This window comes from Propithecus coquereli, unplaced genomic scaffold (genome assembly GCF_000956105.1).
Source record: "Propithecus coquereli isolate 6110/MARCELLA unplaced genomic scaffold, Pcoq_1.0 Scaffold19, whole genome shotgun sequence".
NCBI lineage: Eukaryota > Metazoa > Chordata > Mammalia > Primates > Indriidae > Propithecus > Propithecus coquereli.
Window position 1 is genome coordinate 8945359 of NW_012143856.1, and position 17539 is coordinate 8962897.

A 17539-nucleotide genomic window follows, 5' to 3' on the forward strand; every position below is an offset into this window, starting at 1 on the left:
ATTGCCTAGTATTGTTTTTGCTATGCGGGGTCTTCTCTGGTTCCATACAAAGCGTAAAATCAATTTTTCTACATCTGTGAAGAATGATGTTGGTATTTTAATAGGGAGGGGACCCAGCTTTGATCTGGTGGTCAAGAAGGGCTGCTTCAAATAGCTGAGTTCTTAAGGTAAGAAGGGGCTGAGAACCCTCACAGAGCTTCTCATGAAGAGAAGAAAGCGCACGTGTCTAAGGGAAAGAGGTCTGCTTGTTGTAGGAACCAAAAGAAGGCCAGTGTGGTTAGGGGCTGGGCAGCGAGAGGGAAATGGCAAAAAGAAAAAAAAATGAGGTTAGACAGTTCAGTTGACGCCAGTTAACATGGGATCTTAAAAGCCATGGTTAGTCTTTCAGAATTGATTCTAATTGCAATGAGAAGGTTATGAAAGATTTTTAAAAGACGTCTGACAACTGATTTATCTCTTTAAGAAATGTCTGGTGAAAGACAGTGCTATTGCATTGGAGCTGGAGAAAGATGAATAGGTTCTGAAAACATTCTGAAAGTAGATCCAAACTGTTTTGCAGGTAGCTTACACAATTAATAGAGAGCAGTGGCATTAATCAAAACGGGTAAGACAAGGGGAGGAACAGACTTAGAGTTTAGGGCAAGAAAGAGGTGGGGAGAGGAGCTTAGCACTAGAAATCAAGTGTTCTATTTGGAGCACACCAAGTCTGAGATGCTATGAGATGTCCAAGTGTGGACGTCAAATAGACAGTCGGCTATATGAGTCTAGAGCTCAGAGAAGAGGTCTACGAGAAAGACATTAGGTACTGTCAGAATATAGATAGTCCATAAAGCAGTGAAAATGGGTAAGATCATCTAGGAAGAGAATGTATATAGAGAAAAATTGACCCAGGACCAATCCCTGAAGAACACTGTCAGTTAATTTTTGGACTAAGGAGGAGGAGGAAGAGGAGGATTCAGCTTTCAAAGAGGAAGAGGGAGAAGGAAAGCCGGGAGATTGTGGTGTCCCAGAAGTTACAAGAGGGGAATGTTTCAAGAGTACCAGTCAACAGTGAGCCTGGTAAAAAGGTGGCCACCTGTAAGAGTGAATGAGGGTGGGCAAGGAAGGAAGAATGGGCAAAATAGGGTAAAAAAGAAAAAAAACTTCTCTTAAGATTTACAGTACAGTGGGAGAGAGGGGGAGATATACACACATTAAGGAGATGGAGAACGAGAGGGAACCAAAAAAGAGAGAGTTGGGTATAGAAACAACTGGACCCATAGTTTCAACTTGCAGCATTGATATTTGAGTGTATGTCTTTTGTATATTCCATTCTAGAAGTTTCCTAGTTGGTGGTGGAAAGTCTTACCCAGAACTGCCAATAAGAGAGTAGGGCATGTGGAAGACTCGACACGGATGGACGGTAGAACATCCCTAATAGTTCAGTGAACAGTCTCTGAGGATGACATGCGACATATTGGCTCAGGCTTTTTGAAGGTGATGAAAACCACCAATATGTGGACTTACTGCAAATTGTATTTTTTACAGTTTGCAATAATTGTAATTATTCTCTTATATAAAGCATCTCTTACATATAGTTTCTCTTATGTATAGCAGTATGAGTTATGCTTTCTCTCATATATAGGGTCTTCTCTTCTCTAAGAGGTAAACAAATAAAATTATTGCCTTCTTTAAAAAGGGGATGCTCCTAGTATAGGCCTAATTAATTATGATAATTACAACTATGGCATGGAATATAAATAAGCACAGTCATATATGAAACACAGAGACAGGAAAATAAAGAACAGTGCAAAAATAGAAGAATGCTTACATCATATATCACTTTCAGTATTAATAACACCCTGGCCTCTGTAATATGTCTAGGGCATATTATTCCACAATTGGTAGTGGGAAAAAAAAATCTGCATCTTGTTTCTTCTTCAGTCCTTAGGGAGGAGCTGTTGTTCAGGAGTCTAAGAAAGAGATACGGGCCTGTCTAGTAATCAAAGCCACAGAGCCTGAGAAAGGGTAAAGGGACAAAGGATTGGTGGAAGGAAAAGCCAGCAGTGAAAATATTCTACTAGTCTTTCAGCACAGATTGTAGAAAAGAGGCCACAGAAGGAAAAGAGAAGTAATGTTAGCCAGCCCGTGATGACAGTGGGCAAGGAATTACATTTTCATGTGTGGGACGACAGCGGCTGAAGGGACAGTGTTGTGAGAGCATCATGTTCCAGGTCACTCGCATCAAGGATGTACTGAGAGGACTGTGTTTAACTTACCTTGCACAGGGCCCGGCCATGACCCTGTGCAAAGACATATTCAATCTTTTTCTATCACAACTGCAAAGAGACTCCTGCCCAATTCAGATGGTATGTCTTCCCTTCTGTTTCATTTAGAGTCAAAGCCCAAGCCTTTGCTATGACCTCCAAAGCAGCACTTGATGTATCCACTTCAGACACACAGGCAGCTCGCTCATCCTACTCTTTGCCTTCCTCTCTTCTCTCCGCTCAAACCACCTGGTTCCTTGGCACTCACTGTTCCTTCAGCCTGAAATACTCCTTCCCCCAAATATTCACCTTCGCACTCCCTCACTTCTCTCAAGATGCACTTAAATGCTAGCTTCCCCGAGTCCTTCCCTGGCCACCCCTCCCCAGCTTTCTGTCCCTTTCCCTGCTTTATTTTATCCCCTTAGTTCCCATCACACTCTGATAAACTAGAGAATGCACTTACTTATCTTGCTCCTGCCTCCGTCTCTCTCCATTGTTCCACCCCTGCGAGTTCTGTGCAGAAAGGGATTCGTATCTGTCTTGTTCAGTGCTATATCCCCAGTGCCCAGAACAGTGCAATAAGCACTCAACTGATAGTTGTCAAATAAATGAATAAAATAGAAGCAGCTCTGCATATTTCCTGATAACAAATGACATTCTTTTCTGAAAATCAATTCAAATTAGATAAACACTGTATTTTTAGATCATTTTTTCTTTGCACTAACCACCCTTCTCTACAACTTGGCATTTATAAAACTTGAGTTAGATGTGGGCTCTTCAACTCTCCATTACAGAAGACAAAGGGAAAGAGCTAAAACCAACGAGCATTATTCCTTTATCTACATCTGTTCTTTGGAAACACAGGACAAAATTTCTCACCATCAAGACTTCAAAATCCACTCTTAGTTATTAACTTGCTTTGCTTTTCCCTCACCCCCTTTCTAGATGGCAGCCATTGTTCTCCATCTAGCAGTGTAGCATTGTAGAGTCAGAACAGCTTCTGTTTGGGAAGAAATCATTGCTAGTGACCTCACCTTCAATTACTGACTTTCTAGTAAGACTGCATGATTTCACAGAAAATTAGCACTTGTACCTGCAAAGTTGTAGCTTTCCCACCCCAATTCATCACCTCTCAAGACTCCTTAAAGAGGGAAATTATCAATTTATCATTCTGTATTGGAAATGGAATGCCTGTAATATTTATTACCTATAAGAGAATTAAAAGATGATGTGTTAGCTTTCTGCAAATGTTGATCATTACTTTAAATGGAATTGAAATTCAAATTTATTATCTCCCAAAATATGATCTTAGTCATAACAAGATAACATTTCGGAGATTCCTTCCCCTTGAGGACCTAAACACATAGCACCCCTGGATTCCCGCAGATCATGGCAGGGTGTTCCCACTCATAAAAGCATAGTTACCCTCAGGGTCATGCAGGGATGAAGAAGCTACTCTCTCATTGGCTGTGACCTGCATTCCCATATTGCAAGGGCTGGAGGAGACTAGCGTCCAATTCTGCAGTCCCAGACAGCTGCTAGAGGAGAGTCATGAATGTGCAGTGTCTAGCACGTTACAAATGTTTGTTAATTGACTGATCATTCATGGTGTGACAGCCCTATAACTCAGCTATCCTATTCAGTCAGAAATTAACCGAGTAATCAAAGCTATTAAAAGGGGAGAAAAAAACTACAGCTCGAGCCAGATGGTGGGGAAATCAGACAGATGAAAGGAAAATGGCTGTAGGTCATCGAGTAAGACACTGGGCAGTAAAACCTGGGCCTTGTGCCTAGTTATATTCCAAATTCTAGCTTGAGCAAGTTTTGGCAGGCTTTCCAAAGTCTTAGTTTATTCTAACCTTTCTTGTGAGCAAGAGCAGTGTTGATCAGATGGACAGAAATGTGGGGAATCTGTCCAAATGCCCCCATCTGAGTTTGGGCTCTTGGTGTACACGGATAACTGGGAGAAAGAGGCGGGAGACATGTGGGCCTGATCCTAACGTTTGTGAGGCCTTTCTTCCCAATTTCTTCCTCTGCCTGGCTCCATCCCACATAGTAAAGGGCCTCAAGCATATGTGTATGGACATTTCATTGTATATCTGAGCTCTGACCATACCCCTTGAAATGGCTATATTTTGGGCCACTCTCAGTTCTCAGAGATGTGCAACACCAGCCACAAAGTCTGCCCTTGGGAGGACTGACCCAGGGAAGACACTCACGGAGACTCTGGAAGTGCAGGGCTATTCACGAAGGGAACTTCAGGGTCCTAGGGGTATCTAGAATGCCACGTTCTCAGTGGGTAAATTCCACTGACTTTAAGGGTTCCTCATCCTGTGGGGAGGGACCTCTCCAGAAGAGAGACAAAGCAGGACCTCTAAACGTGGGACCCAAACCAGGAGCCCCTCTTGCTAGAGCCGAAGGGGCATACTGGAATGCGCAGGCCAAGCTCTATTCTCACCATCACTCGCATCCCTTACACACCTCTCTCTGTGTCCATAGCAGCCGGACCACAAAGAGAAACTCTTCATGTGTATCTTTTAAGTCATAAATAGTTATCCTTGATCCCATGTCTTTTTTTTTTTTTTTTTTTTTTAAGAACCATGGACAGAGAGGAGCAAAAATATCCCAAATTCACACTGAGCTCTTTCCCTTCACATCTCCTAACAGTCACTGGCAGGTTGTCAGAGACTCAGGCTGGATTTCTGTCCTCTGGCTCTGAAATGACAAGTTAACCACATGATCAACCCTAGAATCCAGAGTGAAATCACTCAGACCATCCTCTCTACTGCTAGATGGCACACTATGTCTCGGGAGCTTGTGCACTTGAAATACCAGCTGTGGTAACAGGCTTTGAGTCTTGAGACACCCAAAGTAACTTTTACTCCAGGAATTTAAAATACAGCCTCACTACAATGCTGTCTCCTTAACAAAGTAGTACCTTTAAAATATTTAACAACTTGAAATGGAAACCGAGCTTGAATTTTCCTTTCAGGTGCTAAGGAAATAGTGTTTCACTTCTGTCTGAAATTCACCATCTCCTCAGACAAAGAAGGCTCTTATGGTGAAAGCAGTGGCATTTTTTCCACAGTTTTCAAATAAAAGATAAAGGGGAAACAGCATTGCAGCCTTTTTGTTAGGATCTAACAATAAAGGAATAATACGGTTTTGCCAGGGGGGAGCTCTGGTTTTAAGTTCAGAATATAAAAATAGGCTGACAAATTTTACAAAGGAATATTCTCAGCTACCACTCTGAGGCTGGTAGGAAGTGAAGTTTCAAGAAAATTATATTATTTGATTATTTGGAGGTATTTATGATGACAAACATGCTGATGGGGCCAGTCCTATATAAAATTCTGAAGCAGAAGAAATACGATTTCACCTTTTCTGATCAGCCCTGTCCCCCAGCCCCCACCCAAACCTGGCCTTTGGATGGGAAGGGGACCATCATTTGTACCACAGCTCCCCGTGCCTGGAATGCTCCCCCCAAACAGTCCAGCCTCCCTTTGCTCAGCTAAATTTTCCTACAGCTCCTTTGGGCTAGTTCTAAGGAACCTTCGTGATGCTGCCCACCCTCTCAGTGCCAGCACCCTGTACTCCCCTGCATTACACTCACTGGAATTGGCTGCAATTATTTTTATGTCCCTTGTCCGATTATACTCTGTGAGAGCAGAAACCACATATATTTTCTTTAATGTTCAAATCTCCACCACTATCACCATGCTTGGCTTGGAATAAGTCTGAATGAATTAATGAATTAATGAATGGAAATCTAAGCCATTATATTGCCACTTCCAGGATATTTGTATTAACTTTAATTGAAGAGCATAAAAAGTACTTACTTCAGAGGAGTCATAAACTTAATAGGAGAGAATTTGGAGAAACAAGGCCCTGTAATACATTCTTTTGGGTCGCCTACTCGGAGGAGTCAGGTTTTCCTGATATGGGGCGGGGTGGGGACTTGGAGTAAAATTGCCTAATTTCACATAGCGAGTGGAGGAATCAGGGCGTGAACCCAAATTGATTTGGACTAAATCAATGGATTATGGTAAGGACTTGCAAGAAAAAGGAATACGTAAAAACCATAGGAATAGCTACCAATTAGTAAGCATTTATATGTGTCAATTACAATGTCGAATGTTAATCATGCATTACCTATATTAACTACCTTTTATAGATGAGGATATTGAGACTTGGAAATTAAAATTGCCTAATTTCACATAGTAAGTAAAGGAATTAGGGTTTGAACCCAAATTGGTTTGACTTAAGTCAGAAAACCATCTCATGGCTGGGCGCGGTGGCTCACGCCTGTAATCCTAGAAGGAGGGCGAGATGGGAGGATTGCTTGAGCTCAGGAGTTGGAGACCAGCCTGAACAAGAGCGACACCCTGTCCCTACTATAAATAGAAAGAAATTAGCCAAACAACTAAAAATAGAAAAAATTAACCGGGCACAGTGGTGTGTGCCTGTAGTCCCAGCTACCTGGGAGGCTGAGGCAGGAGGATTGCTTGAGCCCAGGAGTCTGAGGTTGCTGTGAGCTAGGCTGATGCCACGGCACTCTAGCCTAGGCAAGAATGTGTGACTCTGTCTCAAAAAAAAAAAAGAAAAAAGAAAACCATCTCAGCAAGTCTCCTATTAACTGGAAGCCCATTGTGATGCCAGGGATAGAGTAGCAGCTGTGGAAACCCTGTAGAGCCTTGGCCATCCACTGTGCTCCTGATCTGGTACCTCTAGCCACTTGCTTCTGCCCCCTGTGCCATCCACCCACCTGGGGATTTCGCATTCTCCATCCTCAGGGGAGACACTCATCAGAGTTTCCAGGTCCTACCCAGAATGGAGTATCCCTGTCCTGCAGAGATCTCACCCAGACCATAGCTGCATCCATTAGGATTAGATTAGGCTCCCAAAGTTTTATTAGAGATCATAATATAATAAGTGTTTTTTTTTCACATATAAAAATTCCAGGACTGATCTGGTAGCTTTAGGTATATGGGATCCAGACTCCTTCTTTCTTGTTTTTACTTAGTACTTGGCTTCCATTTCTGAGGCCACCTGGTCCAAAATGTCTGCTGGAGCTCCAGGCATTGCATCCATATTTCAACTACAGGAAGGAGGAAGTAGAAAGGAAAGGGCAGCCCTTAATATCTATATACTCAAGGAAACTTTCCTGCCCCTGCATCCCAGCCACCCTCAGCTGAACAATGTTGTCTATATTCAAGGCAGCCATATGCCCAGCTACAAACTCAAATTCTGTTACAAACAAGAACAGATCCTTATCCATGACTACCTTTGCTCAGGTAGTCCTGTGTGCAGCTATGCTCAGTGGGGAGCTGGAGGAGTCATGGTAACTGTTCTGAAGGGAGGCCTTGGTCCTTTCACAAGGGGCTACATGACTGGTATTTATCCTGCATGGTCTGCAAAATATAGAGAAATTTGTTCTCTTGAAGCTACACCATAGCAGTGGCTGCTTTGTAGCCTAATTCCACCATTGTGCTTTTAAGGTGCCCAGCAATTCAGCCTCTTTCATGCAAAGAGGAATATCTCCCAGTCTTTGTAAGATTAGTTGGATTCTAACCACCCCCTATCCTAGCCACACATGCACACAGAAATCTTCCTTACTCAAAGCCATAACCCAAGCACTACCACCCATAGGTTGGAGAATCAGGCTCATGATTACAAATTTGCAATAATATATTTTTGCAGGAGAATGCAAAGAAGGATGATGGTAAAAGGTTTTCTTTGGTTTGCACATTGACCCTCTTCCCTGTCCCCTATCAGGAAATATCTGTCCCAACACATTGTTTGTTTCTTCTATTGCAGGCTCTTGTGGCTGTCTTGTCATGATATTGTTTGCTTCTGAAGCGAAGATCCACCACCTTTCAGAAAAAATTGCAAATTATAAAGAAGGGACTTATGCCTACAAAACGCAAAGTGAAAAATACACCACCTCATTCTGGGTCATTTTCATTTGCTTTTTTGTTCATTTTCTGAATGGGCTCCTAATACGACTTGCTGGATTTCAGTTTCCATTTGCAAAGTCTAAAGAAACAGAGACAACAAACGTAGCTGCAGATCTAATGTACTGAAAGGCAAACGTTTCAATAATTTTCCAAGTAAAGGAGTAGACTTGCTTTGGTCACTTTTGGATATGGTTAATTTTGTCCATCCTTTTAGACTGCATAAACTAAAGCACCAGAACCCTTGTGACAATGTTTACAAACTATGTAATAAGGATACAGGCTGGAAAGTAAGGGAAACAGGAGGAAGGCCTTGGAAAGGTGTTTCACCGGTGGGAAACCACTTGAGCCAGGTAGTCAAAGGCAGTTGGCTAGAATGAACAAATTGTTACTCCATACACATACTAAATGCAAAATGTCTGTTCCGTCAGGGAGGAATCCAAAGGCACATGGAATATATTTTAATAAAAACAAATACCATTTCTGATATATCCACACATTTGTTGCCACAGATATCAGAAAACCAAGCTGGAATTGTTTTCCTAAGATGATAACGCATTAAATGAACATCTATAAAATGTATCAATGCTCTTTTTGAAAAGTGTGTTTAAAACACAGTCTTATTAACTATGCCTGTTAGTCAAAATCTGCAGACCTCTAAAAGAAAAAAATAAGAAAGAACAAAGCTAAAGGTATTTTCTCTCCTATGCCTAAGTCCCAATTATATTCACAATGGTACTTTCAATAGACATAATTGCTGGGACTACTGAGGAACCATGAAAAATGATTCCCACTTGATCCAAAATGACTCGTTGGGGACTGTTGTTTTAAGCTGTTGTGTCTCAGGCACTAATTTCCAATTATGAAAATTATATTAAACCTGGGATTATGATGGTATCACTGCGTCATCTTGGTCTTTGGTCTAGCTGTCACAAAGCCTGAATTACCCATGAAATTGATCTGCCGCTGACCAAAGGCCACAGCTAAGCCTGGAACTGACCCTCTCCCTGTATCCTCAATCTGCTGTCCTCCAGAAAGCGCCCAGAAAAAAGCAGAGAATGACAGCTACCGCACAACCAGGCTCATGGCTACAGGTGCTGGGTATTTGGCCCTCAAATAAGGGGTTGGAAAATGCTTCTTACAAAATACCTTTTCCCTTTTGTAACAATTTACAAGGAAGAAACAACTGTTTGTAAACCTGAGAAATAACTTGCTCTGGTGGGGATCTGCTGTTCATAGGCAGGCATCAGAACACTTCCTGAGTTTCCAGATGCTAGTCCTCCGCCTTAATTCAGGAAATACACCTGGAGAATTTTTAGGAGGCCAAAGTCAGTCTAGCCACGAAGGGGATGTTTATTTCGGTGATGGGCTAGAGTGCAGTTCTGAAAGTCTTCAGAAACGGTCCAGTACAGAAACCCTGGTAACAAGGCGTGGGCAGGGCAGCACAAGGGCCCTCGCCCGCTGTGGGTAGTTGGTCTGAGGTGCCCAAGGCCGGTCCCCTCTGCACTCTCATGTGACCTCCCACTCTCTTCTCAGAGGCGTGAAAAACTACTTCTAACACCACGCTTTCTTGTTCAAAAAACAAGTCTCTGGCTGTTCCCAGTTCTGTAAAAAGAGAGAGAAAACCTGGAGCAGCCGCTGAAAAGCTAATGAGGACCTAAGAGGCAAACCAACCATGTGCCCTGGATGGGAAGGAGAAGCAGGGCTGTGACAGACACCCAAACAGTCCCCACAAACTGTGTCACACACGAAAATAAAACAGGATACAACCTGCGCACCCAAAGCAGTGTACTAGAGTCATGCCGCTCTCTTCTCACATGAAATGTGTGGTCCCAGGGTCCTGTGGGGAGCCCTCGGAAGAGGGATCTGGCCAGGATGCCTTTTTGTGGCTCCATCTCTGGGAATCAAAGGCCGTGGCAATGACATTCATTTTGCTGTGACCGGCCCTCCCTCCCCAGGTGGCAGCCGGCATTCTCACAAGGATGCAGGGCCCCCTGCTGGCTCTGCGGCAGCAAACACCGTGCCACAGTGGGGCACCCGTTTCACTGTCGCCTGACACCCTCAGCTCTGAGAACGTCAGTGCTTGTGATGCTGCCGGAAAGCAGCAACAGGAAGAGTCTGTGAAGGCCATCCTCAGTCCTTCTGGGGGGCCCAGCCAAGGCAAGATACGTCCACTGCAATAGGAAGAAGCTTCAGAACTAAGTGAAAACAAGTGCAGACTGTTTGAATGAAGAGGAGCACTCCTCACAGTTTACAGAGGTCTTTTGTTCTCGTGGCCCCAACCGTTCCTCCACAGAAGCCACTCCCACGTCACTTTACAGGTGTTCAGGGCCCATAATTCGGCTGGTGGCTCACACATTTGCACAATCAGGGCAAGGGACAGTGCTATGCCTCTCCTCTCTGTCTGCCCATCTGCAGGGAGAGAGGTTAGGAGAGGGGACCACTGCCCCTCCCAACTCTGGTGGAGGGAGAGAGAGGGGAGCACCTTGGAAATTGCTGGGGTGCACCAGCTCCAAGATAAGCATGCCCTGCCATTAAAATGGACATTTGTCCCAACCGTTTACCCAGAGAAACCTGAATGAGAACCCAGGGAGACTTCAGAGGGTCGAAAGTAGGGAGTAGGGGGTTTAACCTCCCTCTTTTCTTCAACCTCTCCCCTTCCAATAAGATTCAGTCTAGTTATTATAAAGACAGACCACCTGGAATAGAAATTCTGCTTCAAGACCAGTCTCAAGCCACCAGTCCCATTTTTCTAACTCCCTTGCTGCCCCTAGTCCCCTCTATTTAGACGTCCTGGGGCCTGTGCTATTTCGGTGCTTGGTGCTGCTCTAGTGACGTACCCATTCTCAATCCCCTTCACCATGCCAGTTGGTCATGGCTCGAGGCTGATGGCTGGTGGGCCACCTCCCCCAGTGACAAGGGACAGGGCAATGCTGCTCAGTATAGAGAAAAGGGTACCTGCTCTTTGAAACTAAAGGGCAGAAAGACAGAACAGGGCTGAGGTCCTAGCTTCTGAGCCAAAATTCCCCCTTGAAAAAGCACTCTTGCTCCTATAAATGCTGATGTAAACTGAATTAAATTATATTTTGATTTACAGACTTTGTGATTGCCCCTCCCCTTGGGTAACCAGGTTGTCACAGCCCAGAGCTGAGATTCACTGGCCTATTTTCAAAGAAGAACCAAGTCAGAAATCTCTAGAGAGTCTCCCCTGTCCATCCTAAAGGACAGGATCAGACTAGTTGCAGAGACCCTAGGATGGGGTTCGAGGAGTGGGTTAGGTACAGTGCTGTGAAAGCTACCCAGGAGTTAAAAGGCAAGTGTCTTAAGGAATAGTGTTTCTTTGCTAGAATCTTGGTCTGAGGGAGTTCAACCCACTCTGAAAGTAGTAGACAGAATAATTTGCAAGCAGGTGTGTCCCTCACTCAGCAAATGTCCTCACTGACTCTTCCTTCTGTGGGCCATGAATCCGACTCTGGAGGAGAGTGAGAGACTCAGGAGCTCCTACCAGCCTTGTTCCCTCTTCCCCTAGTCTGGTGTGTAAGAGAGTGTGCAGGGCAGGAGGCCTGGACCTCTCAAGTGATTCGAGCTTGTGCCCCACCAGAAACATGCAATTCAGTGCACACAAGCTGTCACCCTGTCATTGCAGTCTCCTCAGGTTCCAATTTACCATGGACTTTACCTAAGCAAAAAAGTGTATCAAAGCTAATCCAGAGGTATGCATTCCAGGATGCCACAGTTGACTGATTTGTACTTAAATTTGCTATCTTTCCATTTAGCCAAGTATAATGAATAGTGTGCCTTAACATGGGGAATTTCAGTATCTGCATCCCAGGCCAGAGGCCCCAGGAGAAGCAGGTATATAGATTTCATTTGCTGCCACACAGCTGCTCCCTCTGCCCTGCCCCTTTGCTGTCACGCCTTCCCCCACAGACCGTCTGGCAAACAGGCTATGTGCTCTCCACCAAGTGTCCTCTTCTTTGGCACACAGCTAAACTACATCTCCCAGCCTCCTTTGGAGTGGGGCTGTGTGAGGGAGGCTATGCCAACGAGATGAAAGTGACCTGTGCCATTTTCAGGCCTGGCCCTGAAAAATAGCCCAAGCAATCCTCCAGCTCTCTTCCCCTGGTGCTGCAGTCTTGGGAGCAGTGAGATCCCGCTGAAAGGCTACAAAGCAGAGGCAGGCTTCCTGACCTGCACTGGAGCAGGTATGGCAATGAGGCAGCACTGGGCACTGACTTGGTTTCCCCAGTGTTCCCTAGTACTGGAAAAAGATGGTACCTGCTCCAGCAGAAATTCTATACTCTTGGAGTACCTCCTCTTTATCTCCTGCCTATTTCCAGCCCTTGGAATTTTCTAGCTAGTTTAGAGACAAAAACAAACCCATCCTATAAGAACATAACTGACTGGTTTCCACCTAAACCAGTAACTATTGAACTTAAAAATCATTTTTTTCCTCTGGATCCAGAGTCACCCCATTCTCCCGAAAGTTTATGTGGAGCTGCCTGGACAGGGCAGAGTACAGGTGAAGTGAAGCGAGCACAGGGGACCAGAAAAGCACGTCGAAAAGAACCAGTGAAATACTATTCCACCACACACATTGACACTGAACGGGAAACTCACTCTTTCATGGTTTTTTATTCTTTAACAAACTTCATAGATGCCCCCCCCAAAAATTCTTGTTATTTCCTTTTAAAAATATATAAATATACAAAAATAGAAAATATATGCGTGCCATATCAATTGCTTCTCTCTCCTATACCACAAAGGAAAGCAAGCCTTCCTATTTTACTTAATTTTTTGTCAGGGAGCATTTAATGTGAGACACAAAAGCCCTCTTAAACCATCTTAAACGAAGAGCTGGGGAGCGAGAATCAGAGATCCAACTGAAAGATACAGTGACGTGTCCCACAGCACTAGGGTGCCAGGGCATTCGGGCCCCACCAAGGGGCAGATCCAGGAGTTGGAAAGTCAGTAGAAACAAGTTTCCCTTCCCGTCCTCCTCCCGCCCTGCCCCACCATGTGGCGTGACATGCGCGCATGTGTCTATGGCCACATGCTTCTGGCCCCCGTTTTTTCCTTGTGCTTCTGAATAATTCACTTTTCTCTGTACATAACAGCTTTCTTTTTCCAAAGCTTGAGGGGAAGAAAGCACTTCATCTTGGGACCTACACCATCCCCTAGATTCAGCCCCAGCTACCAAAGCCTCAGTCTCCCTGTTGCCCGTTCCCAAATTCCAGAGGGAAAGAGAGAAAGGATTGGAATGGCCCTGCCCGGCCTCTGGATCAGTTCCCCTTGATCAGATGCCCACCCTTGCGCCACACCACGGAAGCGAGGGCAGTGTGACTCAGGGCCACAGGGGCTGGGCGCAGAGGGCAGGAGTGAGGGAATTCTCAGAGAAGAGGATGTGAGCTTGGCAGGTACCCCAAACTGCCCATCACGGTTGGTAAAAAATGTGTGACTCTGTATCCTAAATGTTAATATTCACTTTTAGGGGTCTTTAGGTCCAGTTTCTTACCTTATAATGACTGACCATATTGTCTTCCCATTTTATTGTTTTCTAAAATCAGAGAAAGGCAGAGATTTTCCATACAGCTTAACTTTCTCCCTACGTATCTCATTCACGAATACCTCAATTGAGTGACTAGTACTTCCTTAAAAACAACACACTCTAGTTCTGCAGTCCCCAAGCCCCAGGCCGCAGACTGGTTCTAGTCCATGGCCTGTTAGGAACTGGGCCACACAACAGGAGGTGAGCGGTGGGCAAGCGAGTGAAGCTTCATCTGTATTTACAGCAGCTCCACATCGCTTGCATCACCGCCTGAGCTCCGCTTCCTGGCAGATCAGCAGTGGCACTGGATTTTCATAGGAGCGTGAACCCTACCATAAACTATGCATGCGAGGGATTAGGTTGAATGCTCCTTATGAGAACCTAATGCCTGATGATCTGAGGTGGAGCATAGGCAGTGATGCTAGCACTGGGGAGTGGCTGCAAATACAGATTATCACTAGCAGAGAGGTTGGACTGCACAGAGACCATAATAAATCAATTGCTTGCAGACTCATATTAAAACCCTATCAGTGAGTGACAAGTGACAATGTAATAATAATAGGAAAAAAGTGCACAATAAATGCAATTCAGTTGAATCATACCAAAACCATCCTCGTCCACCCCATTCCCAGTCTGTGGAAAAATTGTCTTCCATGAAACTGGTCCCTAGTGCCAAAAAGGTTGGGAACTGCTGCTCTAGATGGCAAAGCAGTTTTATTTCCAGATGTATTCATTCCATTCTAACATGATATAATGTTTCCATCCTTTCCCTGGTCTTCCCTCACCTACATCATAGCACACCTATAGCCAAACCCACACGTACACAAAGAACAGAGTGGGCCAATTGGCTTGAGCTGAGATTGTTCTGATAGAGTTTACGAACTCAGATTTCTCTGCAAGATACTGACATCAAGGCTTCTTATCTCCCCCTCCTTACCTCCAGCTATTCTGGGAATCACAATACAGTTCTTTACCTCATGAGACATGTGCAAGATCAATAGCCACAACTTTCCTTTGTGTTTCCTTTATCTTTGCCACATAAAGCTAGATGGACTCACTTACCATGGGCATTTCCTGGAGCCTTAATATCAACTCACAAAGACTTGATCATTGAATTCAAGGTGACAGCTCTCCCAGCCTCCTAGGAATGGCATTTTGTTCATGAGATAGTCCTGGGGCACATCTACAAAGCCCCCTGTTTTTGAAGGATTCTTAGAGACATTTCCTTCTGGTCTTAGCATCAGGATTAGTTGTTCTTCTTCCAAGGAATGGTTTTCACTTTTGTTGTTTTTTCATTTTAACAGGCAGTACCATCACTCACTGTAGATTTGTCACTGCAAAGCCTACGGTGACATCTGTGGCTCACTTGCTGCAGTGTCTAGAATTTCATGGGTGTGTTTTGTCTACTGGGAACCAGCTTTATTCCTGGCTTGGTTTTGGTTCCAGTGCTTTTTCTTTAATTTTTTTCTTACTAATCCATCTTTTCAACTTCTGATTTACAATCTTTTAATCAATCATATACATCTTTATAAGTTGCTTTACGGTTTTTAGAACAAGGTGGGATACAAATTTTACAAATCTAAGTCTTACTATTACACTATACTAGGACTACATGGGAATAAGGAAGAATGTAAATACAATATAACTCGATTGTCAAAAGGCTTTCCTTTTCAGTCAGTTGTTTTGTCCACTGCTAAATCCTGGTCCCTAGAACCGTGTTTGACATGTGCCACGCACTTGAAAACTATTTCTTGAGTGAGTACAAGCCAATTTCAAACCTTCTTTCTCTTGCAGAGAACTGACTGCTTCCGATCTTGGCTGAAGTCCCTAAACCCAATCAGCTTTCTACCATCTTGCACTTATCATTTTCCTTAATTTTCATCTAACTCTAAACCTGATGAGGCTTTCACGCCTTCATTTTGAAGGAGGTGATTATTATGAGACATAAGATCTATTGCACTGCCATATCTTGCTGATCCTTTGCCAGGAACTGCCCACAACTCTTGAGAGAAGATGCTGATGCTGGTTCTAATGAATGAATCAAATGACTCATAAGGTATCGATTGAACTTCGACCATGTGCCCTTCAGGAAAGAGAAGTACAAGGCATGACCCCTGCTCTTAGAACTTAAATCAGTTTCTAAAAATCACGGAAACTACGCTGCCACTAAAATACAGATTGTTTTTTCAGTAAGTGAATTCAGTTTGAGCCGGCTTGATGAAGTGGGAAAGGTACAAACTCTTCCTCACACCAGTTTTGTGAGGTTGGGGTGTCACTCTATTTTTCCTGCACTTTATTTACTTATCTGACACAAATCTAAATATCTCCATAAATAAATCTTATGTCCTCCATATATGAACATAAATAACCACCATACTAGCCTAATTACCAAGTTTTAATGGCTTTTAATGGCCCCTCCAAGTAGAGAATGAAGACACTGCCCCAAGCCCTGCCCTCTCCCCCAAGTCCCTCCCATTTCATTTGGGACTGTCTAAGTCCTCCTGTATCCTCAGGAACAAGTTTGTCACCCCGGTTTCCACACCAAGGCAGCCCACAGCCAGCCTGACTCTGAGGTCTCTGTGAGAAGACTGCTTGGCCAAGGCAAAGGAATTGTTCTAGAATGTGCTGACGCCTGTGATTGACGGAATGGGGGCAGGGTGGAGAGGAGCCCCCCTCCCCACAGCACTCCTGTACTCTCAGTCTTCTGTGCCCGCAGCCAGGCTTGTTTCTATCTGGGATGCCACGTATCTGCTTGCATTCTTTCTTGTCACAAGTCCCTCTTTTCTCCTCTCCAGGTACCTAGCTGCAAAATTTCCTTGTGACCAGGAGAAGTCTCATGCTTATCAGCTCCCGTCAGCGTCTTCTCAATGCAACCGGAAGGTCCCCAGCCCACGTTCTGCAGAGTCAGGATTCGACACAGCTGCATTATCCACCACCTGGAGGATGATCCACTGGAAAGATCCCTACGCTCCCTTACAGCTAACAGGGTTCAAAGGAATCCAGCTCTTCCCTGGGAGCACTGTACCACCAGATGGTGCAGCGCATGGCTGGTTGCAGATATTTCTGTCAAGCAGTGGTGAGCAGAAGGCGCCAGAGCCTGCCGCAACCTGGCGGTCTCACGACATGGGCATTTGCAATTCTGTTCTGTGCGTGGTCCCACCATGCAGAGCGAAGAGACGCGAAGGTGGCAGTCAGTATTTTAAGCCTTGCTATTCCTTACTCATCTTTAAGCTTTCTTCCTGCCTTTTTTTCTTCTTCTTTTATACTACTTCCTTTGTAGTACTTCTCATTTTTCTTTAAGCAGTGGAAGGTTTATATTTTTTAAATGCCTCACTTTGGAAATGGCAGTTTCTGTGTAGGGCACCTTGAGGGCTTTTCCAAATCTAAGCTCCCTGCTCAGAAAGTTCAAAGCTATATCTTCAGTACCCCATGAGTTGCAAACACTCCAGATTCCAAGTCAAATTAATCACTGCCTTCAGCTGAGGTATCATCCTGACACCTAGGGAGGACTGTGTTGATTCTGCAAGCTGATAGAGCCTGAGGAAGGTATGTGCAGTGCTGATTTGAATCTATCCAACCGCGGAGAGAGCTCAGAGTCCTGGTGGAGGCTAAGTCTGCAGCAGCAGCATAGAGGATGCAGCACGGATCCCCAGGAGGGGGTGGGGGGGTTGTGCACTTGGAGTTTATCCAGCAGATCATTGAAGAGAAATGACATAGTCAGATCTGCATTACAGAACAAGATACTGGGACCGTCAAGGAGGGATAGGAACAGAAACTGGTCAACCAATAAA

At 44.5% G+C, this 17539-nt stretch overlaps 1 protein-coding gene across 1 annotated transcript in view; it reads left to right on the forward strand.

Moving 5' to 3' along the window:
* The window catches only part of CLRN1 (clarin 1), a 39524-nt gene extending 31142 nt beyond the window's left edge, over nucleotides 1-8382 (forward strand). Inside the window, exon 3 of the mRNA XM_012642876.1 lies at nucleotides 8064-8382. Coding sequence (XP_012498330.1) covers nucleotides 8064-8329 — 266 coding nt within the window. The 3' untranslated portion in view covers nucleotides 8330-8382. The remainder of the gene's footprint in view (nucleotides 1-8063) is intronic.
* The last annotated feature ends 9157 nt before the right edge of the window (nucleotides 8383-17539 follow it).